This window comes from Puma concolor, chromosome B2, assembly GCF_028749965.1.
Source record: "Puma concolor isolate L17-30 chromosome B2, mPumCon1.1.hap2, whole genome shotgun sequence".
Taxonomy (NCBI): Eukaryota; Metazoa; Chordata; class Mammalia; order Carnivora; family Felidae; genus Puma; species Puma concolor.
Genome location: NC_141671.1, coordinates 66,643,082 through 66,670,100, shown reverse-complemented (window position 1 = coordinate 66,670,100; position 27,019 = coordinate 66,643,082). Strand labels below are relative to the sequence as shown.

At 36.9% G+C, this 27,019-nt stretch overlaps 1 protein-coding gene across 50 annotated transcripts in view; it reads right to left on the bottom strand.

The window, feature by feature from the left end:
• Positions 1 to 1,733: 1,733 nt before the first annotated feature.
• Positions 1,734 to 27,019, bottom strand: part of RIMS1 (regulating synaptic membrane exocytosis 1) — a 493,071-nt gene continuing 467,785 nt past the window's right edge. For all 50 annotated transcript variants that reach the window (XM_025925526.2, XM_086707193.1, XM_086707195.1 and 47 more), the window contains 5 exons: positions 12,273 to 12,411; positions 9,930 to 10,042; positions 6,281 to 6,382; positions 5,331 to 5,470; positions 1,734 to 4,021 (listed from right to left, as the gene is read on the bottom strand). In XM_025925526.2, coding sequence (XP_025781311.1) covers positions 3,803 to 4,021; positions 5,331 to 5,470; positions 6,281 to 6,382; positions 9,930 to 10,042; positions 12,273 to 12,411 — 713 coding nt within the window. In that variant the 3' untranslated portion in view covers positions 1,734 to 3,802. The remainder of the gene's footprint in view (positions 4,022 to 5,330; positions 5,471 to 6,280; positions 6,383 to 9,929; positions 10,043 to 12,272; positions 12,412 to 27,019) is intronic.

Below are 27,019 nucleotides of genomic sequence, written 5' to 3'. Positions count from 1 at the left end.
AGGCAGAAGAGTTTGGGTTAGAATTCTTTCCCATCTGATGGACTCTTCATTCTTAAAGATCTAGCTCACCATCTGGTGGAGGATGGAAAGTGTTTCGCAGGGCAGGCTCTGGAGTCAGGCTTTGGTTCATATACCAGCTCCATCAGTAACCAGTGCTGTGACCTTTGGCCTGTTGCTTAGCCTCTCCAAGCTGCAGATCCTTTATGTAAAATAGGGTTATAAAAGTACTTAACTCTTAGGGCTGGTGTGAGAATTAAAGGTAATCCCCATAGTGTTTTGTATACGAATTCAAAATATGTTACTGTAATTATTTCTTTATGTCATGGTCTCCCTTACTAGATAGGGAGCTCCTTTAAGACAGGTCAGTTTTTTTGTTTTTTCATTTTTACATCCCAAGTAAATAGCATCTAGTATCCAACAAAGCCCTTAATAATGTTCCTTATGTGTAGTCAGATCATATATCTCAAGGTGGGATTTCCAGATACTAAGTTGTCAGAGTCAGCAGGAAACCATGAAGACTTAGCAAAATTGCTTTCCTTACTGTTACTTCCTCTCCACCATTACAGGCACTCAAGTCATAATGCTGTGCAGGTTTACATGATTTGAAGAGAGATTTCTGCTTTTCTGTCCCTGTCTAGACAAAGAATTTTAAAGCTATATTTAGCTGCCTCCTATTTTAATGTCAGATTTGCCCCTGCCTTCCCCTGGTTATGTGCATTAAACAACTCTGCTCTGACAGCCCGTTGTAAACTGAACCCATCTGTTGTTTTTTTTTTCCTCCTTGACTCAACCTAACAGATAATTTCATGTCTTGTAGACCAAACAATTGGTTGACCCAATAGGGTAAAATTCAGTCAACTGCTTAAAAAATTTTAAACAACTTATGCAGTGACATGTCTCATATTGCTTTATTGTCTCAGATTTGATATTTCATTGTGTTTATTTTGCTTTATGTTAAAGTTGGTTTGGTCTAAAAAATATTATGGGCTTTTAAAAGGTGGAGATTAGATCCCAAAAGCAATTTTACTAAAAATGTACTGCAATATGAAATTATTGCTTACCAAGTATTTTGTGAGGATGATGATTTTATGAAATACATGAACACACTTTTGAAGAAAAAGTTATAAAATTAAGAAAGCTAATAATTTTTCTTTTAACATATTACCTGTAGAGACTGATCTATGATATTTGAAGATCTGTTTATTCCCTAAGATTCTGCTGAAGATAACTTAGTGGCTTGCTTGGTTTGTTAAGTTGGCCTACTCTAAGGCAAAGGTCTACAAATCAGTCAGGGGTTCAGAAAGAAAAGATGGAAAGAGGAGCCAGATGCTTTGATGAGAGACGCAGAAATTAATATTTTGATATGTCACATAACTGGAAATGATTCAGCAATTTGACAATAGAGTTGTCTCTTTTATTTGCACACTCAAACAGCAGCAGAAAAACAACCTTCCATTTGATTCTTACTGAGATTTATTGTTTTTAATAATGCCACTTTTCAGAAGTATAGTCATGTGCTCACTTAGACAGGCTGACAAAGTGAAAACTCGTATGTGATGCAAAGTACCCTTTGGGTGTAGATTAAGACATATATAGTGCAGTGACAAGTCAAGTCAAATGCCCACAGCAGACAACAAATCCCAGCCTCCCTTTCCCATGATCTGGCTCCCATTTTGCACCATAGAACCCACAATGGAAATCTGGCAAAACATAGAACACAGATGGCTACCAACTGACATGAAAAGTAAATTTTATTAAACATGTTTACATACATGAGTTGTTCATTTTAAAAGCACAGGGGAGTGTTAAGACAAGTGGTCAAAATAGAAAGATACTACCCAATTATAGTTAGTTGATTGTTGGCCACTAAGACAGAACGGAATCTAGTAGAAGTGCACCAATGCTTCAGTTCTTCCTGCTCAGCATGGTGAGTAGTGGTCAATCTGTGCCCTGTGGAATGATGGGCAGATAATTCTGGCATGTGTAAATAATAATAAATAATTCACTTGGTGCAGGCAGTATGTCTATGGATTAAAACCTAGTGTGTACACAGTGTCTACATGTGTTACAGCCCCACAGTAGGAATCTACACCAAAATATTTATTAGAAGGAATTTGGTCCATACTACATCACGTTTTCCAGAGGGTAAAAAATAAAGTCCATCTATAGACATTTCACCCCAAACTCACATACGGAGTCTGGCTAAAACCTGCAAAATGTCTATAACAAAAATGGATGGCTTAGATTTCTTGGTTATTTCAGTATAGTAATTAACGAGCAAACTGTACAAGTACATGCAACATACAAGCTGTCCTAATGTGGAACTAACATACATTATTAAATAACCTTTTGGGTTTTTTTTTCATTTTTTCATTTTTTTAAAAAAAACGTGCATGCAGCTTTGAACAGTTCCAAGTCATGCTGCTCTATTTGTGTGTTCACAAAAGTTGAATGACTCATAAAAGGAGGGAGAACGTATCAATGCACCTGCAGAGTCTGCAGTGTGTAGCACATATACAGAATGTCACAAGGGAAATTCAAGGCCAAGAAAAACTCAAATGAAGAAAATGCAAGTTGAAATTTGACTTGTTTTATTTTCCCCCCAAAAGTAGGATATTTTGCATTAAAAAATCAAGCTTTTGTGCTTGCATCAATCTCAAAGAAATGTAAACTAAAATTTGATAAAAACATTACTTTAGTGCAGAATATTTCAACTGGAATTTCCAGTGGAATATTGGACAGCTCATACCATGCTCTTTCCAGGGCAGATGGGTATGTCTACACTGAGACATGGCCGAGAAGCCTGGGCATAGCTGAAAGTGTCTTAGGCTCAAATCCATTTCTAGTCACCATTTTGGGAAGTCAAAAGTATAGTTTATACACATGAGCATATACTTATTTTTGGGGATATCAGGAAGAAAAAGTTACTACAAGGAGTATTTCCAAAGTACAATTATGTGGTTAGTTTTAGTTCCCAGCATTAGTTGCAGATTGACTTCTCTAAAAGTCTTCCATGAAAAATGATGGAAAAAGTAAATTAATGTTTTAGAACACAAACAGGTATGCTCTTCATTTAAAAAAAGTGATTCTATGATTATTTTAGAAGATGAATTTTTGTTTTCTGGGTTTGCACACATAAGACTTTGAAAAATTATAAAATGAAAGCCAGTGAAATCTTTCATTGGCCTCATCTTGCCTAGTTGCTGAACACTTTGGGGAGATGCCACAGAGACTATTTCAGCCCTTTTTTAGTGCTTTTGGGAAAAGAAAGGAAGGGTCTTTGTAAGCATCATGAGGCCTGTCGTGACATGTCCAAAAACTAGTGGAAATAACATATACAATGAAAAATAAAGCAAAACAATTCAAGAAACCAAAACCCAACAAATAATGCACAAATAAACAAAACACACAAAAAACAGAACTTCTTAAACACCAGGGAAATAACACTGCTTGTGGTCTGTGCACAAACGTGTAAAATACAACTTTTCACAGAGTGAGAGTTTCCAGTTTGTTCAATTTGGTGTGTGTGTGTGTGAATTTGAAGTTTCCTCTTTTTCTGTTTGTTAGAAGCATCAGTGACTCTCACTAGCATGTTGACTCTTACTGTAATTTGATAGACTGCCTTGTTCTGTCATATGAAGCCAGGTTTTAAACAACAAGTGGGACATATTGAAAAACTACTACAGGCAAAACACAAGTTGATTGTCTGTCTCCAACAATGCTTTTTTGATCATGAAATATCTGGTTCAGATTATTATCCTGAAAGGTAGAGTTTCACTGGAATGACTCTGGTAGGAGTTCACTATGAGCGGATGCAGGGAGGCCCAGTTGAACTTTCCAGAGATGACTGGGAAGCCCGGCGCGTTAGGGGAGTCAGTGTGGGGTCCACCAGGGATGATGGTGGGAACAACTTGTACCATCCGATTACCATACTGGATAGATCGAGTTCTTCCAACAAGATTTGAGCCACACCCATAAAGCATTTATGGTCCATTCTGCCATAGTCCCCCCAGACAATGACCTGCAGAGACAGAGAAATGCAATAAAACTCTAATGTTTCTTTCATATTTGAAGAACTGAAAGCAACTATTCTGCAAAAGTGGGTCAATGAATGAGATGAAATGAATATAACTGACACTAAGGAGGAGGAACAGATAGAGATTAACATACAGGTGCTCAAAGAGATACTTCACAGTAATTTTTAGATTAGATAGAAAGCAACTAATGTTTCCATAGTCAATGAGGGATATTAGCTACATAAACCATGGTAAAGAAATACATATACAAGTTTGTTTATATATACATTCAATACTTTCTTTAGTAACGACTATCTGGTAAGTGATGTATAGGGCCATAGTGATATAAAAAACTAAAATTTGTACAAGTTAGGGCAAAACAATGCAATTCGGTGTATGGTAGAGTGTGTATATGAAGGAGTATGTAAAAAGAATGAAAATATTCATTAAATTTCTTTTATATTATGTACTTGTTAGTGAAGGTTGAAAAATAATTATAAGCTGGCTCCTTTTGAGCATTTGCCTGACAATTCTGATTTGAAAAGATGGTTAATAAATCAGTGAGCTTATAGCTTATAGTGAGCTTATAGCACAATGTGGGCCAACTCCTGTTGGTGTCAGATAAGCACTCATTTCATTATACTTACTCCTAAGGTTCTATTTTCTAATCCTTTGGTCATCTGGAGACGTTCTCAACTGAATTCATTCACCTGCTTCACACAGGCAGGAGTGGTGAAACCTGCCTTTCCAATGTGCTGAGTAATTTTGTCAAATTATTTAATCTCTGTGATCCTCATACATAATCTTTAAAAGGGGGATAATGGTATTTTATATACACAGTAGATAAAGTGTTTAAAAGAAATAATGCATGTAATTACTTAACAATGCATCTGACATTCACCAGTCCTGAATATTCTCTTTCCTTGCTTCTTCTTTGTATCCCATGTCTGGCACATAGTAATGCTCAATAAATTATCAGCATCATTTGCCTTGATTACCTACCTACCTACCTACCTACCTATTGAGAAGAGGGGCTGTGGGAGGCAGGGTAAAAGCAGAAGGAGATGATGGAGAGAAGGAAAAAAAGAAGGGAGAGAAAATAAACTTTGTATTATCTATTACATCCACCAGATATTTTTTTAATACTACATATTATTTATATTGTAAATTAACAATTTGTTTTTTTCTACTCAAAGATGTTACCCTGCATTTCTCCTTACTGAACTTTGTGCTCTTCATGTTTGGCCACTCTTCAGTGTTTATATGGATAATATGGACATTACAATGTAAAAAGTCAAACAAACTTTTACCTACCTGAAGAACTTTACCCTGTGGACTTTCGTCAAAAACCAGGGACTGTTGATACAAAGGATCAAGGGTTTTTCGCGCAATTCTTGTCTTCTTCTTGGCTATACAGGCCCCGTTTTCCAAAAGATACACTTTGACATAAGGAGCTGAACAAAGGTGACATTAACATATAAGAAGTTAATCCTTCAAGTTTAACTGATTTCATTAGAGAATGCTTTATTAGAGAATTAGAGATTGCTTATTGAAAGTTTCTCTTGACTATTTACATCATTTTAACTTTCCCGTGCTCCATAAATTCTATTCCTTAAAACTCTTTTGTTACCATCACTGCCATTTTCCTCATTTCAAGTAAATGTATGTGGAATTAACCTAAGACTGAGTGACCTGGGGTATAGCTGGCATTACAGTTCACATTAAAAATAATTTTTTTAATGTTTTTGTTTATTTTTGAGACAGAAACAGAGCACGAATGGGGGAGGGTCAGAGAGAGAGGGAGACACAGGATCTGAAGCAGGCTCCAGGCCCTGAACTGTCAGCACAGAGCCTGACATGGGGTTCAAACTCACAAACCACAAGATCACGACCTAAGCCGAAGTCGTACACGTAACTGGCTGAACCTCCCAGGAGCCCCTACAGTTCACATTATAAATATAATAATATATAAATACAGTAAAATCTCACTGTTTCTTTTTTATGATTGGAACTAAAAAAAAATTCATTTGTAAATGTGCAGAAAAAAATTAACTTGATAATACTCTTACTTAGACTTTGACAGTATAATTGTGCAAGGAAAACCCAGATCCATCTTTATAGAATCAAAGAATACAGAAAAGCTGTCTTTTTAATCAATCAGATGATGCAAAACAAGAGCCTATAGAATTCAAATGCAGCAAATACTTGGATTTTTTTGCTTATATCAGATTCTCTTGTACAAACTCAGTACGACCTTTCCTTACCAGGTGTAGACTTGGAACCAGGTTTTTGTGTGAGGCTTCGTGCTCTAATAACTTCAACTTCTAATTGGCCCTTTTTATCCTCCATTCCAATTTGTATGTCACCTGCAAGTGGAGGGGAAACAAAATGTTTCAGCTTCTTTGCAGTTACATGCAGTTAAAAAACAGAGGTATGTAATAATAGACTCCAAATTATGATCTTCATGATCTTGATAAAAAACCCTAATATTTAGAGTTTCCTGATCCCACTTTTCTTCCCCTTCCTCCAAATCAGGTTTTGAAATGTTTCTCTTCATTTTTCTGGTACTAATCCATGTTATGAGTTTCATATTAGTTTATAAATCAGTTAATTACAACAATACTGAATTTAAGTTATTCTTATATGCTAATAAGATTTCTTATCCTTTTTATCATCTAATATATAATACTTCTTAGTAAAAAAGTATAATTATCTATATTTCCATTATCTAGAGAAGAACACTATTAATGTTTTGGTGAATATCCCATCTTAGAAGTACTTTCTCTTTAAGAGAAAGTACTCCTTTGATCTATTCCTTTGATCTATTCCTTCCTTCTTTGATCTATTCCTTCCTTCCTTCCTTCCTTCCTTCCTTCCTTCCTTCCTTCCTCCCTTCCTCCCTCCCTCCCTCCCTCCCTCCCTCCCTCTCCTATCTACCTACCTACCTACATCTATCTACCTACCTGCCTATCCCTATCTATCTATCTATCTATCTATCTATCTATCTATCTATCTATCTATCTTACCTACCTACCTATCTGCCTACCTACCTACCTACCCACCTACCCACCCATCTATCATCTCTATCATGACCATGCATCCTTAATTTATTGACTAGATGGACCAGTGAATGGATATGTCATTACTTGTTTAACCAGATCCCTGTTGATGGAAATATAGACTATCTACATTGTTGCTATTATAAATAGCACTGGAATGAACAGCTTTATAGAGAATTTTTGCACACTTGGTCAATTATCTCTTGAGCATAAATTCCCAGATTTTTAAATATGGGGTCTAATTGAATGGACATTAAAAAATTCTATGTATATTGCCAAGTATCCTTCAGAAAGATTGTGCCAGTTTGTACTACCATCAGAAGTATCTGTTTTTCCATATTGCACACCCACTAATAGTGGTATTAGCAATATGTCTAATTTTTGTCAATCTGATGGTTTAAAATTTATAATTTGCATTTCTTTAATAGACAGGCTGAACATATGTCTAAGTATTTTCAGTTTGTATTCTTTCTCTTGTCTTGCCTGTTCATATCCTTTGCCCATGTTTACTAAGGTGTTCATCATTTTCTGATTGATATGATACTTTATTTCTTAAAATTAATAAGTTCTAATTTTTCCTTAGCTAAATAATCTTCATTTTCTCAGTTGTGAATTCTCTTCATTTGCTAGGTCAGCTGATCAACTTTGTGGTTCTGGATTGAGAACCATTACTTTTATAACTCTGTTTTAGACTCAGGTCCCACATGTCTCTTTGGTTTTTGTTTTAATCACATACACCCACAGTTTAAAGAGTCAAACTGTTCTATAAGCCTATTTATTAGTATAAAAGATTCCCATTCTCTCAACTTCTTGCCTTCCGAAGATCACTGCTTTCAAGATTTTTAATATTTTTATGTGAAAAATTTTTTAACTGTTTGGCATTTGCCTCCCTATTTATAAATACTAAATTTGTAAGGCATTTTCCTATGTTTTTCGCTTTTAGATATTATTATTAGTTTCTAACTTCAACCTCTCTCACTGCCTTCCGTCACCACCATATATTGACACTTTCTGTCATTCCATTATTCCAATATTAGTCTATATAACTATGATTACATAACATTATTTAGAAATGAGTGAACTAGAATTCTGTGGTTACTTCTCATTTCTTGGACAGCTCTTTCTTTTCCCTATTTAATAAGTGTCTTTTTAAAAAGCATTTGCTTACATTTTTATGTATGTATCATTAATTCAACCCCTTATTCTCTCCTGGTTGTTTACTTCTTCCATAAAATCAAGCACATTAGGTGTTCTTAGATTTTATCTTATGGATTCTGACATGTTACCCTTTGGACAAACTGTTTTTAAAGTTTGTTGCAATTGTTATCTTTAACTTTTCCTTCACTATCATATTGGATATCCCAACCGTTTTTCTCTTGTACTGAAGCATTCATTTACTGGATCTTTTCTTTCTTTTTTAGTTCTCAACTTGTTTTAATTTACTTAGTTCATTTTGTTGAGGTATATCCTCCAGTAACTTTATGAGCAATGTTGTGTATGAGCAAAATGTTTTGACACCATTCTTGTCAGTGTGTTTTTTTTTTTTTTTTTCAACGTTTATTTATTTTTGGGACAGAGAGAGACAGAGCATGAACGGGGGAGGGGCAGAGAGAGAGGGAGACACAGAATCGGAAACAGGCTCCAGGCTCTGAGCCATCAGCCCAGAGCCCGACACGGGGCTCGAACTCACGGACCGCGAGATCGTGACCTGGCTGAAGTCGGACGCTTAACTGACTGCGCCACCCAGGTGCCCCCTGTCAGTGTGTTTTTATTCCAGCCTGAAACTTACTTGATAACTTGGCTGGCTATTGTACTCTACATTGGAAATCAATTGTTGCTCAGAATTTTGAACGTAATATGCAGTGGTCTTCTGGCTTCCAATATTATTATTGAAGAGTCCAGTGGAAATCTGATTTTTTTGGTGTTTATACTGAGAGAGAGAGTGGGCAGGGAAGGGGCAGAGAGAGATGGAGACAGAGAATCCAAAGCAGGCTCTGAGCTGTCAGCACAAAGCCTGACATCAGGCTCGAACCCACAAACCATGAGATCATGACCTGAGCCAAAGATGGATGCTCAACCTACTGAGCCACCCAGGAACCCCTGATTTTTTGATAGTTTTATATAGAATTATCTTTCTTCTTAGGAAACTTGTAGAATTTTCTATTAATCTCTGGTGTTGTGAAATTCCATGATGATATGCCTTTGTGGTGACCTACTTTCATGCATTTTGCTGAGTATTCTTTGGGCCCTTGCAAGCTGCAATCTCATGTTCTTCAGGGGAATATCTGTTGTGCATGTTACATGTAATTTTCTCCATTCATCATTTTTCTTTTAACTTAATTTAGGGTTTTTTTTCTAGTAGAAGTTTTCAATTTATCTGGCTTTGGTTTGATCCTTTAGACGTTCTTTTCCACTCCCAAGAGCATAGAAACATTAATGTAAGTGTTTGTCAGTATTTTCTAGGGTCTTTCTCTACCCAATTTCTCCTTTATAATTCAGTCTAAAATATTTTTTTTAAGTTCTTAAGTAGGGAGGCAATTTCATTAATCTTTTTTGCTTAGTGAAACAGTTAAGCCAACATCCTTTACTGAATGATCCACTTGTCTTTCCAGGCTGTGAAATGCTATCCTTACTCTGTCTTGACAGAGTTTTCTGATAAATTCAAAGATTTTTGACTAACTTTGTTTTGTATAATGTCTCAAGTTAGAAACATGCATTAGAAATTAGAATAGTCATTTGAAACCAGAAATACCCTAAAATGTTGCTTCTCACTTATATTACTACTAGATGCTTTAAATGACTTTGTCAATCATGAAACATCAGTTTTCCTGTGGGGTAAAAAAGTGATTCTTACCCATTGCAGGGGTAGCAAGGGTTTGGCGGCCAACAAGCTGAGCTGGTCCCAGTCCATCAAGAAAATCACTGAATTGACTGTCTGCTCCTAGTCGTACTCCAGGAAATATTAAGCTATTAGCAAAAGGACAAAAATCAAAACATTAGATCTCCTAGAATTCATTTCATTAGTGTCCATATGACTACTAATTCTGATCATGAATCATAAATATTGGACAACTTACTTCGTGATTCTTTGCATTCATTGCCCCTGAACCAAGCGAAGCCCAGCACTGACTGAGAAAAGGTCTAAATAAACTCTCAAGTTAAGAGCTGATGTTCTATTCAGGATGGCTTATAGTTTTAATATACTAAGTTTTCTGGACACTTAAAAATACAAGTCCCTCCATAAGTATATTATTGACATAAAATATAAGATGTAAATTTTTATATGATGAACCCTACATAAATAATTGCTCATGAACATTAAGTAACAATGCTAAATTAAAAAAAAATGCCTGATAATTTCTTCAATAAATATCATAGCAAAGTACAAATTCTTATTACAAATAAAAATGTTTATTCATTTTTTAATGAACTACATTTTTATATTATCTGAGATTTTTATTTAGTTCAAGTGGAAAAGAATTGATTAGAATATGTCCATTGCTTACTACCCCATGACTACCTGAACTCCCTGGGCTGTAAGCTCCAGCAGAGAGTGACTGTGCCCTTCTTGTTTATTGATTTGTCCATGTACCAAGAACCATGCTTGCTACATATCTGGCCTTCAATGAGTAGTTTTTGAATAAGCACATTTCTGTAGGGATTTGTTATTCCCAATGTGCTTTTTCACATATTTCTTCCTCACAATCAAGGGAATTAGAGCACAAATTTATTATCACACCCAGAGACCACGAAAATCAATCTATGAGAGGTTAAGTGGCTTATTCAGGTGGAGGTAAATATTATTTGATTTATTAATTTTATATCAGAAAATATTGTCTCTGGTCTTTCATTTGTATGTCACATTACCGTATTTCATCAAATATTGGCATTTTGTCAGCAAGTTTATCTCTATAACTTTCATGCCTGCTGATTTTTGCTCTTAGCTATATGTTGCTGGGAGGATGCATACCAATCATTTGATCAAATAAATGGACTTAATAGTTTCAGGAATGGGTAAACATAGCATGATCATTAACTTGGCATAATTTTATTTCATTTTCTAAACAGAACAAAACGATTCCAGTAAAATTACTACTATTAGATTGATAAATGAGATTTTTGAATGGCAATAAATGAATAATTCTAGGAAAATTTGCACACAGTCAATCTCCAAGTAACCCACCGCAGAATAATAATTACTTAATTGTAAGATCTATCACCTCAGTAAAGGTTTGGTTTTACCAGAAAAATTCTCAAGCATAGAGAAATGCAGGATTTTTTGCAGGATCTATATGTAAAAGCAGACCAAGTAAGTAAAACACAAATCTAGCTATATTTTTTCATGATTAATTTCAAAACTAACTAAAACTCTTTACACAAAAATAATGAGGAAGATAAATTTTGAGATCTTTTCCTAAGGTAAAAAAGAGTGATGTTTTAAAAACAAAAAAATGTAAGTTCCTATTATGAGAGTGTTAGACTTACTCAGAACCCAAAATAGTTTGGAGAAAAGTAGGAAATGGGAAATTAATTTTCACTTCTAAATTTTATTTAATTTTTAAAAATGTTTATTTATTTTGAGAGAGAGGGTGAGCAGGGAAGGGACAGAGGAAGAAAAAGAGAATCCCAAGCAGGCTCCATGCTCAGTGGGGAGCCCAATGTGGGGCTTGATCTCACGACCCAGGGATCATGACCTGAGCCAAAATCAAGAGTCTGAATTTTAATTGAGGGGTGTCTGGGTGGCTCAGTTGGTTAAGCATCCAACTCTTGGTTTTGGCTCAGGTTATGATATCGTGGTTTTGTGACTTTGAGCCCCACATGGGACTCTGCGCTGCCAGCACAGAATCTGCTTGGGATTATCTCTCTCCCTCTCTCTGCCCCTTCCTCACCCCCCCCCCCAAATAAAATAAACTTTAGGGGTGCCTGGGTGGCTCAGTTGGTTGGGCGTCCAACTTTGGCCCAGGTCATGATCTCACGGTTTGTGGGTTCGAGCCCCGTGTTGGGCTCTGTGCTGGCGGCTCAGAGCCTGAAGCCTGCTTTGAATTCTGTGTCTCCCTCTCTCTGCCCCTTCCCTACTCATGCTCTGTCTCTCTCTCTCAAAAATAAACAAACACTGAAAAAAAATTTTTAAATAAGTAGACATTGAAAAAAAAAGGAATAAGCTGCACCATAAACATTGGTGGCTTTGTTCACTTACTTTCCCTCGGAGCTATAACTGTTGATGCTGCCGTCAGTAGACTCTCGACTTGGTTGCCTTACCATCTTCCTCATTTCGGCTGCCATTCCTGTTTCTGTGCTTCTCTGTATGGTGCTTTTTAACTTCTTGTGGCCTGACTCTGACAAGAGAAAATACAAGAAACTCTAAGTCTTGTTTAGACAATTTCTCCCGGGATACTGGTTGATTCTGCAAATTAAACAATTATGCATATAATTAAAAGTTTACTCAGGAAAAGAGTCTAAGAGAATAATCTGATTAGCTAAATCTCTTTGCCGACAATATGCTTTGGCCAAGAGGGGTAGCAGTGGAAGGGAGACCACTGCCCCTGTTCCAGAGACTGCCTGAATCTCAGTGAACCAAAATGAACTCATTGTATTACTGCTGCTCAAGTTATCAACTTCAATGAAAAGTTGGATTTGGCACTGGACTGCATTATGGGGAAATATAATGTTGAACAACCTAAAAGGAACATTCCCAATCTGGAATGTTCCAAATATGTGGGAATAGAGCTAAATGAATGGGCCTTGTCCTTTAAAGGAGATGAGGCACAGCGGACTAAGCGTGAAAAATACCAGTTTTGGCCATGTATCAGCAATTCCATAAAAATAAACAGTAGTATTTAATGATTTTTGAAACAAGTTAACATACATGATCTCATTTGAGATGGCATATAAGGATACCTATGTAGGTAGAACAGGTGTTAACTCCAAGGCTTTATTGCTGTCTCCTGGCTTTTGAACTGAGCTGAATCATTTCTTACTGGCAGTTTTGAGTGTGAGTCTCTTTCTGCATTGTGAATTACAATGGCTGATCATTTTTTTAAACTCTAAATTCAGAGCAACTTCTTCAAACCACTTTGAAATGCACTAACCAGCAGTCTATTCATAGCATAAAAATGAAATTCCAAAACATTTTTTTGGTTAGAACAATACCGAAAAGTTAGACAGACTTTTAATACCTGCCACACTTTTTCCATCTGAACATTTGATGTGTATTTCTGGTTTTCTTTCAGGTTTTCACATAGTATCATTTAATACCCATTAATATATGAAAAAATGCTCTATATGTGTAACTGTATACATTAACTACTGTATGTGTATACACACATAAACTCTTCAACCCTCATAAAACCTCTCTGAAGCAGGTGCCCCAAAACACTCCTAAATACACCATATGAAAGTTTGCATATTTTCCTCTCATTTTTGGTCACTGCAATCCTTTTGTAGATTGTCTAATAAAAGATATAATTGGTTTTACGATATGGACTCAATGCTGAATATTCTATACGTAAAAGCCACAGCAGTTCCTTAAAAACACAATTCTGAATATGTTATTCCCTTGCTCAAGATCCTGTGCTGGTTTATCATCAAAATTAAAAGAAAATCTGAAATTGTCACAATGGCCCATAAAATGCCACATAATATGGCCCCTGGCTACCTCTCCAATCTCACACTCTGCCTCTCATCCCCACGATCACTGCTCTCCAGTCACACAGTCTTCCTGCATTTTCTTGAGCACTCCAAGCATGCTGCTCAGGGCCTGTTTTCCTTACTGTCTTTCCTTCTGATTTTCTTGTCTTGCTCCCTCACTTTATTCAGGTCTCTGTGCCAGTGTCACCCCCTCAGAGAGGCTTTTTCTGGTCCTCATCACTTTTTATCTCCTTGCCATGCTTTGTATGTCTTCATAGCACTACTCTGCCATTAAACTTCTATTTGTTTGTTTGTTGTCTGTTCCCCAGTTAGAATTTAATCTCTATGAGGAGAGGGACATTGTGAATACTGCTCACTGTTATCCATAGTATCTAGAACACTGGTATAAACTCAATACCAGGATCACACCACACATACTAATGTGCAATTTCCTCATTCCATTTAATATATCTATAATACAAACATGTCTATATTTATTCTTTTTAATGACTGCACTGTTATGTGATCTCATAATTAAACCAGGCATGCCCATATTGATGAGTACTTGGGATGTTTCCAGTTGTTACAGGAGAGTTTTTATAGAACATATTTCTAGAAGCTGAATGCTAGTGAAAGGGTACAAATCCATTTAATCTTAATAGCTTTTTCTAAATTGCCATTTAGAAACATGATAATAGTTTAAATCACTCCTACCAACATTCTGTTGGTACCAAATAGGTACCAACAGATGTACCATTTTCCCACCTAAGGCTCAGGAATTTTCTACCTTTCCCCTTTCTAGTCTCTGTCTTGCCTATTTGACTTGTCATTGTAGAATGTGTACACTTACTGAAGGCAGTGACTTCATTTATTGACATCCTAGTGCTGTTTTTATTTATTTGTATATTATTTATATACTGTGCCTCCTTCTCAGATGTAGTTCCTTTATGAAGTCATTATGGTGGGGCAACACTTCATTCACACACACATACTGGCTGGGTCCCACTTGAGGGGTAAAGGCAAGCCCCAAGGATGTATTACCAAACTGAGCCAAGCATAGTTATGCAAATGTTTACCCAAACCAATAGGAAGCAATAAACCCAGGGTGGAACACCAAATTCTTATTATCATGGCTAGAAAAATGAGGGCAACCTTTACATCTAAATGGTGAGGTGATGCTGGGAACAGAGGAGAGACAGTCAAGAGGATCAGTAATGGGGAGGTTCAGGTTATTCACTCATTAAATTTTTCATTTATCCATCCATCCGTCTAACCACCCACCCACACATCCATCCAACAAATATTTACTAGGCACCTGCTATGTGTCATTCACTATTCTTGGTGCTGGAGATATACTGATGAATGACAAATTTCCTGCTGCCATGGAGCTTACATTCTAGCGTATGTGTGTATACAAGCAAGGCAATGAACAAATAAATAAATACATGCCTGGTAATAAGTGCTATGGAAAAAGGCAGGATAAGGAGGGATAGAGGGTGACAGGGTAGAGCAGCAATGGCTTTATTGTAAAGGGGTCAGGGTCTCAGTCATCAGTATGGAAGAAGTAAGGATACAGGCAATGAGGGAACAGGGAAGTAATACCCATGGTGGGACTGGTCCTGGTGATTGTGGTAGGGAGCCTCTGAGTAATGGTGGTCAGGAGGGGGGCTACTGTCTTCTCAGTAGCACACAGGTTCCCTCTGCAGTCTTTCCAATGTTGTTGACTCTGGCCAAGAGGCTCTAACACCAGAGATCTCAGGGCTTTGTGTACACCTGGCATCGCAGCTGACAGCAGAGGGTAGGCTATCAGGTTGGCAATCATTTCCTAACACAGGTTTCACATGGTTGCCACTTATTACATATTCAATGAAAAAAAATTTTAAGTGAATATTAATTTTTTTATATTATGTAATTGGAATATCACGTATTCTTAAAGGTTCATTTACAGGGTGTCTTAACTTTCTTAGAGCAATCTTAAAACTTAATACATTCCAAAACGTAAATGCTGCACACTTTAAGGAAATATTTGAGAAGTTGGTTATTGAACTTTCTTTTACACTTGTTTAATTTTATGAGTTTGAATGATACATTTTAATTTTAGAGTTTTTGTTTTTGTCCTTTGGAAGACAGCAAATATGGACTGATATTAGCTTTCGTCTTATTCATGTTAATAAATATTCATTGAAAAGAGCTTTGATGAACTAGACAATTTTATAAAGACCAAGGTAAAAACTGAATAAACAGTTCCAGCTATGAATTTGTCTTATTTAAATTCATAACAGCTTTATTATTATTTAGAATATAAGGGTTGGAAAGAACATTGTTTTGTAGATGTGGAAACTAATTTTGGAGAAGTGTAATTCATGTAAAAAATTATTTGTGGAGCACTTACGCTGAGCCCAACCTTTTCCAGACGCTGGTGATACAGGAATGAACATAACAGACAAAAATCCCTGCCCTAATGGAGCTTACATTCTAGTGAGTATAACGATTTGCTCAATGTCAGGCTAGTTAGCAGCAGAAAGCTGGATTAGATCTTCTGAATCTCAGTCTTGTGATCATTCCTTTATACCCCAGTTTAGGAAAACACAAAGTCTAATCTTACTTATTTTACAAACAGAACAATGGTTTAGCTACACATATATTTTCATGCACATATTCTCATATTTAAAAACTTCATTAAAATCACAAAAATTGTATAGAGGTGCAAATGTATACAATTATCTATCTCTGTACATATATTGTAAGTATAGCATACGTATATGTTACATATATGTAATTTAAAAATATCAATATAATACATTAAACCACTAAATAATATCACCATTATTTACCAATTATTTGTATCCACTGAGGAATCATTAACCTGGGTAAGATATGAAGTCTCCTATCAAATTATGACATGAAACCTTTGACTTGAAACTGCTATCCCAAGTATCATACAAAGAACAAATGGAATAGAAAACTAGACTATTTTAATACTCTATATTCACAAACCAATGCAAAATTAGTAAAATCCCTATCATTTGGGAGCAATTATTTTCTCTTGCTTTGAAGAAATTTTCTCTCATAGAATGTTGTGGAATGTGCCATATTTACATATTCATTATTTCTCTTTTCATATTAAGAGATGTATGCTATATTTAGAAACACCCCACTGACTTATTAATTCATTCTGTAAATACTCATTATGCAGCAATATCTATAATAGGCATTTTTCTAGGTGTTACAGCTATAACAGTAACAAGACAGGATAGTGCTTATAATAAACTAATATAAATAAGTTATGATAATTTTAGAATTGGTAATAATCATGAAAAAAAATAAAGCAGAAGAAACTGTCCCAGTAGATGCGTTACTTTTGATCAGCTGGGCAGAGAAGCCCACTTCTGGGAATGTAAAATAGAAGCCAGCCATGCAAAGATCTAAAGGAAGTGTTATCCAGGGAGAAGGAATAGGTGCAAGACTCTGAAGAGTGATCTTCCTCAGCCTGTATGTGGAAGCTATAGAAAATTGAAGTAAGATGGACAAGGAGAAGATGGAGTGGAAGAGGCTGAAGGAGCTGGTGGGGCACAACCTACTGGAAAATAGCCTGGAATTTGTGCTGAGTGTGGTGGGGAGTCATAGGGCAGGGCCATGATCTGATTTCCATTTTCAATGGATCATTCTAGCTGTTGTGTGAAGAATGAATTGTAGAAACTAGACGTGGAAGCAGAGGAGGATGGGAAAGCTACTTTCTTACCTGAGAAGAGATGAATAGTGGCTTCGGTTAGGGAGCAGCAGTGGAGATATGGGAAGAGGGTAGGCTTTGATTATATTGTGAAGTGGAATGGACAGCACTTGCTCTAGATGTATAAATGGTTCAGAAAAAAATCAATAATTTCTAGGTTTTTATAAAAGGATAACTGGTTGAACGGTAGTGTCATTTACTGCAAGGAGGGGGAATTCATTATGAGTGGTGGAAATTATGAGTTCTCTTTTGGATGTTTGAGGGGCTTTCTAAATAGCCATGTGGAGAGTAAAGTAGGAAGTGCATGTATGAATCAGGACCACGAGGGATAGGTCAGGGTTGGAAAAAAGGTAGGTTGGTAGTTAGATAGGATATGTTGGCATACAGATGGAATTAAAATCTATAGTACTAAATGTAATAGGGAGGAAGTATAGATAGAGATAAAAAGAGTAAACAGAATGGAGTCTACGGTATCTTCCATATTTAGAGGTCCAGAAGAAAATCAAGACTATTGAGCCTATGAAGGAAGACCTTTTAAGGCATGGGGAAAAATAGATAAGTGTCATGGTGCAGAAATCAGAAGAATAAAGTGTTAGAACTAAAAATAAATGTTGTTTACTACTTAGAGTTTTAGTAAGAAACAGACACAGAAGTGATGATAGAGCTTGGCTCCATGGAGATCACTGATTTCAAAAGGAGAAGATTTGGTGAAGTAGTAGGACTGAAAGGAATGGCCAGTCAGAAGAGAGAATGAGAGGTGGTATTTGGAGAGTCACACAGGATATGGGAAGGTTATCTATTTTCTTAAAGATATGTGACATTAGAGCCTGTTTCTATGCAGCTGGGAATGATTACATGAGCAAGACAAAACATTTATAGATCTAATATTATTGGCTGGAAAGGTGGATAAACACAGATAATGTCTGATAAATCATCTTTCAATCAAAGTATTCTCTAGTGCCAAATGAATAGTCAATTTTCATCAATTAATTTGAAAAATCGGTAACAGAATATCACTTAAACAGTTCGATCCAAAAGATATATGCAGTAATGTCCTATTACCTCACAAACAAAAACTACAGAGTAGTTTTGGTTATCCTGAAAGTGAAACTGAGATCAGTGATAAAAACTATTTTTTATATGTATAGTGACAAAATTTAGTTAAGTTTCTAAAAAGAAAAGTTGTTGTAGTTAATGTTTTGATCATTTATTCCCTTGTTTACTTATTCATCAAACTATTCTCTGAGTGCTTTGGGTCCAGTACTGCATATGTAAGAGTGGACAGGAAACAGGCACTGTCCCCAACCATGTCATTGTCTAGTAGGGGAGACTGACAAACAGAAGTTTACTTGTGATTCAGTTTAAGTACTGTATAGGCACAGAGGTCTTATTTTATATTTATTTAGCTTTAGGTATTCATCTTATGTCTTATAATTTGGAGAGAGGAAGAGAAGGGACAATTTAAACAGTGAGTGTGATTCTGCTGCTTGCTGTGCTAATAACTAAATGAGCATGTAACCTGGTGAGAAATGCAAATCTTCTCTTCCTTTACTTTGTTTCAGTTCCTGAAGATAATTCCGCTGTTTATGATCGTCTCTAAAATAGGCTTCCTAAAACACAACAACAAAAAAAAACAAAACCAAAAAAACCCAAACCAACCACTTTATCTGGTGTTCAAATGACGCAGCAGCAAATACAGTCAACTGACAGTATTTGATACCCGAGAGACCACACTGGTATCCAAAGGATTTTAAAGGCAAATTTTAACTCCAGATGGCGAAGGGGGAAGGGTTGTATTTTAGGCCAAAAAGGCGGCATATTCAAAGGTTCTGACATGGTAAAGAAGGTAGCCCCTTGAGAAAACTGCATTTCCAGAATGACCAGCATTCAATGAATGGTGAGTAAAGCTAGCGAGAGTGGGAGCAAGAGAGTTGGTAGGGTGGCCTCACACAGGACCTTTTATCTAATGCTCTCAAGGTCTGCCATTACATATCATTTGGGGTGGCTGTTGTGATTTACTAATGTGGTTTGTAATGATCTCAAGGTCTTGGTCTTCCCAGTACCAATATTATCCACATAAAGCTGTAATTTGCATTATATAAAATATGATACAGTGATATTGTCAAAGGTCTTCAACAGTCACTCTTTAAAAGAAAATATCCAGAAGTTCTCCTTTGTTGATATCAGATGCTTCACAGTATTGTCATAACCACGTAGAAATTTTTATTAGGTAGTCTGTTCTAATAGGCCACAGTTTTTCTTTCCTAGTTTTTAAACAAAAATATTGCTTTTGTGTTATGCCAAAGTTTTTAAATATATTTTATCCCAAGTCAGATGAGTACAACTTGTAAAAATTTCATATATCTGAAGATTACTTTTAGAAAATTGCATGAAGGGTCTTTGACTTTATGGTTTCCCTCATTTATTATTCTCCATGTTAGTGCCTACAAGCCATAAATTTCCCTTTCCTCTTCCCATTTTCAAGAGAGATTTATAATGAAAGAAATATAGCGGTCAAGAAAATAGAATCAAGAATATCTTTGTGAGATGGATGGAATAAATTCCCTTGATGATACTCAAAATACTTCAAATCTTTTTCAGCGATGTGCCTATACTTTTTAATTTCACTGCCATAACCCAAAAGAGGTAAAATGTTTTCTCTTGCTGCCATACACTTTAAGTTCTCTACAGATACAACTTTAGAAAAGGGATTCATCTGTACTGAACACTGACCTGAATTTTTCCAGCTCTTCTGTGGCTAACAGTTATTCTCTGATAAGAGACCTGGTATTGTTCTGAGCGATTGTAATGCCTGCTGTCCTATCTGTTCAGTTCACTCAACCACATTTGATCTTGTCAGCAAAACGTTTGCTAATGTCACATTGATTTTTCCTCTTGCCTGGCTGGTGAAAATGTAAGCAATAGCAAGTTCAAGATGTTCTTTTAAATAATCTTCATATTGAATTTAGTAAGGCTGCCAAAAAATACTTAGATGAACAGGTTTACTGTCACTGAAACATACAACCTGTACCATATCTTATTTTGGCCAAAACTGTAAGATGGGAGTAGTCAAATGCTGAACTTCTCACTGCTGCTAATTGATTTCACAGCCTCAGTGTTTCCAAAGTGTTTCTGTGTTATGAACTGAATTATGCCCCTTTCCCACCAATTCATAGTCTGAACTAATCCTGAGTACCTCCTAATCCTGAGTACCTAAGCCTGTGTATTTGGACACAGGGCCTTTAAATAGGCGATTAAGTTAAAATAATGCTACTAGGGAGGCCCTAATACCCATCTTTAGGTTTCCTTACGAGAAGAGGGCTTTAGGACACAGAGACCACCATGTGCTGAGGGCAGTCATTTGTGACCTAAGAAAGAGGCCTCAGAGGAAAGCAAACCTGCTCATACCTTGATCATGAACTTCCAGCTTCTAGAACTGTGAGAATATAAATTTTTGTTATTTTAACCATCCAGTCTAGGCTATTTTGTTCAGGCAGCCTTAGCAAACTAATGCATCTAGGGAGTGGATACTGTTATTTTAACACTCTGAAACTGTCTTCTTACTTATTAACAACTGTGATGATCTAAATATAATTTAAAGCACCTCGGGATATATAATCACCTAAAACGGTCTGAGGGTGAGGACTAAGCCTCAAATACCAGGATGAACTTGTTTTAGTTTGCCTTGATCAAAAAATGGTCTAAAGTATTACATGGATATACCTGAATATTTTATTAATAACCCTGATGTTCAGAAAATAAGGTCTTAGATTTATTTTCCCAGGAGTAATAAATATATCACATTTAGATTAAACCTGTTTCTTTTTCACTCTTCTTCAGTCTAAATACCTTAGATGAATCTGGGTTTTATTTATGGGTTATAAACCTAGAATATCTCCTTATTATCTACCACCCTGATTGTAAAAAATAAAACAATTCAGGCAAAACTTTGTATATTTCAGATTTTGTTTTGATTTTTAAAGTTTTGTTTAAACTCAAGGTATTACTCTTTAGAGAATCTTTCCTCCTATCCAGTTTCAAAAGGCAGCCTAACATCCCAAGTGTTAGGAAGTGGCTGAACAAGAAGTGGTTTGAGAGGCAATTCTGGAATCTGAATGTCTGGATTCAAGTACCAGCTCTATCCCTTATTAAAGGTTCTGTGCCTTCAGGCAGCATACTTGGCCTCTCTATGCCTCACTTTCCTCATATATGAGGAATTGGGGGATGGATTGTGATACCTAGGACAATTTTTGAGTAGTAAATGAGATAATCCATATAAAGCACTCAGGAAAGTGTGCACCTATTTAAATTACATACTGTTACACAATAAGATATTCAGTGTTTTGCTCAGATTAAGTCTCCAAGTTGAATGATGCTAATTCCCCTTGCTCCACTCAAAGCACATCTTTTTGTGCCTCGTATTTAATTCAAAATGTTATTTAGAATGAAGCCTAGTTAAGTTGCAATATGTCACAGAGACTACTCATGCCCCAAATACCCATTCTTACCCTGTTCTCTTGGTGACAGAAATTCCCCCATCCTCCCAGGTAAAGACCGACCACATAATTCTTTTCCTTCTTCCTTCTTGATGGTGTGGGGACACATGGCAGGAACAACTGTGATCTCAAGATGGAAGCACTTGTTGAAGGACCTTGGCACAGCCTGGGTCCCTGAAATGATAGAGCCACATACCAGCCCCAGACTAGACTGTCCACCTGGACTGTTATGTCATAGTTTTGAGTAAGCCACTGTATCTAAGGGTATCCTGTTACAGCAACCTATCCTATATCAGAGTACATAGTGTTCCAAATAAAACCCAGTGTGTATTAAAAAAAAATAAAACAATAGTTTTGTGAATATTACTGTCAATTCTTTAGCTTTAGATAAGATACTTGGGTTATACTGAATTGTTGCTCTATAGTTTTATATTTGGAAGAATAAGGCTCTTCTAACAATAAAGTTAATGGAAATTTTTCTTTCTTATGAAGTCTCAGAGAAGTAGGGTTAGAAGGGAGTAAATTAGCAATAAATAAATAAACAGTATCATTATTGTAGACAGGACTTCCAGGATAGATGGTAGGGCAGAAGGATCCTAGGATCACCACGTCCTATGGATACACCTAGATAACATCTACATCAGTGTAAATAATCCAGAAAATGACCGGCAGAACAGACTCTCTGCAGCTAAATGTAGAGAAGAGTACACATTGAAGAGGGTAGGAAGGGTGGAGACAGGTTGGGAGTCAAATGGACCCACAAGACTGTCCATGAGAGGGATGGATGCTATAGACAGAATGGAGAGGAGCAGACCTCACACCGGGCACCCCAGATAGAGGGGGCCCACACTGCAGAAATGAATCCTCATAACATTTGGCTTTGAAAGCCAGAGGGGCCTAATTTTGCCAGTTCTTACAATCAGTGGGGCTTAACATCTAGAACTTTAAAAATCAGTGGGCTTGGATGGGGGGAGGGAACCAAGATGGCAGAAAGGCATGGAGATTTTTTGTGTGTCTCACGCCCATGAAATACAGCGAGACCAACACTAAACCATCCTGCACACCTAGAAAACTGATCTGGGATCAACACAACAATCTGCACAACCTGAACCACAGAATTCAGGTACGTGGCATGGAGAGGTGAACTCAGGGAGTGAGAAGCTGCGGCAGGCAGGGAGCCACTTTTGCGGGTGGAGGGGGGGGGAAGGAGAGGGAAAATACGGGAAAAGCACCCCTCCCCAAAAGCAGCTGGAGAGAAAGTGGAAAAGTGGAAACAGCCTCAGGGACTAAACTAAAAAAAGGGAGAAAGAAGAGGGTTTAAATTCCATTAAGACAGTAAACAAGAGGAGTGCAGAGTCTGCAACTCTGCAGCTCGATACCTGGCGGTGCTCTGGTGGGAAGGGCGAATCCCCAGGAGCAGAGTGGGGTCCGGGAGGTTCTTGGGCCACATGGGGAAAAGCGGTTCCACTGCTGGAAGGGCATTCAGTAGAGACTGTTGAGGTCACCTGGTCCCAGCAGACCCCAGAAAACAGCCACATTCGCTGGTGGTGGGACAAGGTCCTTAAGGGTGAAGCCTGGTGCCAGATGTGTGTTGTGGTTTTCCATAATTCCTGAAATGCTGCTGCTACACTATCTTTCAAACTTTTTCTGGGGCGGGCTGGCACCTGGCTGCAGTCTTGGGGCACCAGAAGCAGCAGGGTCCAGCAAGCATTCCTGGGTGCAGCTGACATTCGGCCATTACTTGGTGAGACCCTGCCGCAGAGAGGCTGAACGGGTCAAAGCCGCAGTCCTTCAGAAGTAAGGGGCCAGGGAAAACAGTCACATCTGAGACAAAACTCAGGAGAGAGGTACTGCCTGGGGCTTGGTCACGGACAGTGAAAAAGCAGGGAGTGGATGAAAGCTGAAGACCGAGGACGGATGTGCAACTGCTGATTGGAGAGAACAGAGTTCCGATACTAGAGACTGGGTGACGCCATTTTCACCGCTCCCGCACGTGCGCATACACACCTATGAGTGCCCCAACAATCCACCCCAGTAGGCTAGCAACACCATCTAGTGGAGAACGGAGCCATTACACTAAGCCCCGCCCAACTGGGCCAACCTCCCTCTTTAAGAATACAAGTCTCACCGCCTGCATAGTTTATGGACTATAAAGTGCTTCATAGTCTGACTTCTAGGGAAAAGCAAAGTAGTTTTCAGTCGTATTTCAATCTGTTAGCAGGTCCATCTATTCAATTTTTTTTTCACTTTTCTTTTTCTTGAATACAGAAAGAGAAAAAATGGTTTTATTTTCAAATTAAAAACATTTTAATTTTTAATATATTTTTTACTTTTGTGTAAATTTTTTCAAATTCTATTTTACTGCCATTTTATTTTATTCTACTTCAGTGTATTCACATTTTCAAATTTTCAAATGACTTTTTTTTCATTTCTTTTTCTTGAATACGGAAAGAGGAAAAATTCATTTTTATTTTGTTTTTATTAAAATTTTTTTTGATTTTTATACTATATTTTAAACTTCTTTGCAAATATTTTCAAATTCTATTTTACTTCCATCATTTCATATACTTTAGTGTATTCATTTTTTCAAATTCTCAAACGATTTCCTTCCCCCCCTCCCTTTTTTCTCGATCTCTCAAACCACTTTCAACACCCAGACCAAAACACACCTAGGATCTAGCATCATTTATTCGATTTTTGTGTGTGTGTTTTTTAATTTTAATATTTTTTAATTTTAATTTTTTAAATTTTTTCTACCTCATTAATTCCTTTTCTCCCTTCAAAATGATGAAACAAAGAAATTCACCCCAAAAGAAACAGCAGGAAGAAATGACAGCCAGGGATTTGACTAACATAGATACAAGCTCGATGTCTGAATCAGAATTTAGAATCATGACAATAAGAATACTAGCTGGAGTCAAAAACAGACTAGAATCCCTTTCTGTGGAGATAAAAGAAGTAAAAACTAGTCAGGACGAAATAAGAAATGCTATAACTGAGCTGCAATCACGGATGGATGCCATGGCAGCAAGGATGGATGAGGCAAAACAGAATCCGCGATATAGAGGACAAACTTATGGAAAATAAGCAGAAAAAAAGAGGGAGATTAAGGCAGAAGAGCACGATTTAAGAATAAGAGAAATCAGTGACCCTTTAAAAAGGAACCACATGAGAATCATGGGGGTCCCAGAAGAGGAAGAGAGAAAAAGGGGTAGAAGGGTTATGTGAACAAATCATAGCAGAAAACTTTCCTAACCTGGAGAAAGACAAAGACATCAAAATCCAGGAAGCACAGAGGAACCCCATTAGATTCAACAAAAACCAACCATCAACATGGCACATCATAGTCAAATTCACAAAATACTCAGGCAAAGAGAGAATCATGAAAGCAGCAAGGGAAAAAAAAGTCCCTAACCTACAAGGGAAGACAGATCAGGTTTGTAGCAGACCTATCCACAGAATCTTGGCAGGCCAGAAAGGAGTGGTAGGATACAATGTGCTGAATCAGAAAAATATGCAGCCAAGAATTCTTTATCCAGCAAGGCTGTCATTCAAAATAGAAGGAGAGATTAAAAGTTTCCCAAACAAAAATTAAAGGAGTTCATGACCACTAAATCAGCCCTGAAAGAAATTTTAAGGGGGATTCTCTGAGGAGAGAAAAGATGAGGGAATGAATGAATACCAGAAGCAACAAAGATGAGAAAGGACCAGAGAACACCACCAGAAACTCCAAGACTACAAGAAACATAATGGCAATAAATTCATATCTGTTAATACTCTAAACGTCAATGGACTCAATACTCCAATCAAAAGACACAGGGTAACAGAATGGGTAAGAAAACAAGATACATCTATATCCTGTTTACAAGAGACCCACTTTAGACCTAAGACACCTTGAGATTGAAAGTAAGCGGATGGAGAACCATCTATCATGCTAATGGTCGAAAAAAGAAAGCTGGAGTACACATACTTACATCAGACAATCTAAACTTTAAAATAAAGACTGTATCAAGAGATGAAGAAGGGCACTGTATCATAATGAAGGGGTCTATCCACCAAGAAGACCTAACAATTGTAAACACTTATGCACCACATATGAAAGCACCCAAATATATAAACCAATTAATCACAAACATAAACTCACTGATAATAATACCATAGTAGTAGGGGACTTCAACACCCCACTTACAGCACTGAACACATAATCTAAACAGAAAATCAACAAAAAACAATGGCTGTGAATGGCACACTAGACCATATGGACTTAACAGATATATTCAGAACATTTCATCGTAAAGCAGCGGAATATACATTCTTCTCCAGTGCACATGGAATGTTCTCCAGAATAGATCACATACTGGGATGCAAATCAGCCCTCAACAGGTACAAAAAGATCGAGGTTATACTGTGCATATTTTCAGATCACAATGTATGAAACTCAAAACCAACCACAAGAAAAAATTTGGAAAGGTAAAAAATACTTGGAGACTGAAGAATATCCTACTAAAGAATGAATGGGCTAACCAAGAAGTTAAAGAGAAAATTAAAAGTATATGGAAACCAACGAAAATGATAACACCACAACCCAGAACCTCTGGGACGCAGCAAAGGCGGTCATAAGAGGGAAAGCATATAGCAATCCAGGCCTTCCTAAAGAAGGAAGAAAGACCTCAGGTAGACAACCTAACCTTACACCTTAAAGAGCTGGAAAAAGAATAGGAAATACAACCCCAAACCAGCAGAAGACAGGAAATAATAAAGGTTAGAGCAGAAATTAATGCTATCAGAACCACAAAAACTGTTGAACAGATCAATGAAACCAGAAGCTGGTTCTTTGAAAGAATCCACAAAATTGATAAACCACTAGCCAGTTTGATCAAAAAGAAAAAGGAAAGGACCCAAATAAGCAAAATCAAGAATGAAAGAGGAGAGATCACAACCAACATAGCAGAAATAAAAACAATAATAAGAGAATATTATAGCAATTATACACCAGTAGAATGGGCAATCTGGAAGAAATGGACAAATTCCTACAAACATATACACTACCAAAACTGAAACAGGAAGAAACAGAAAATTTGAACAGACCCA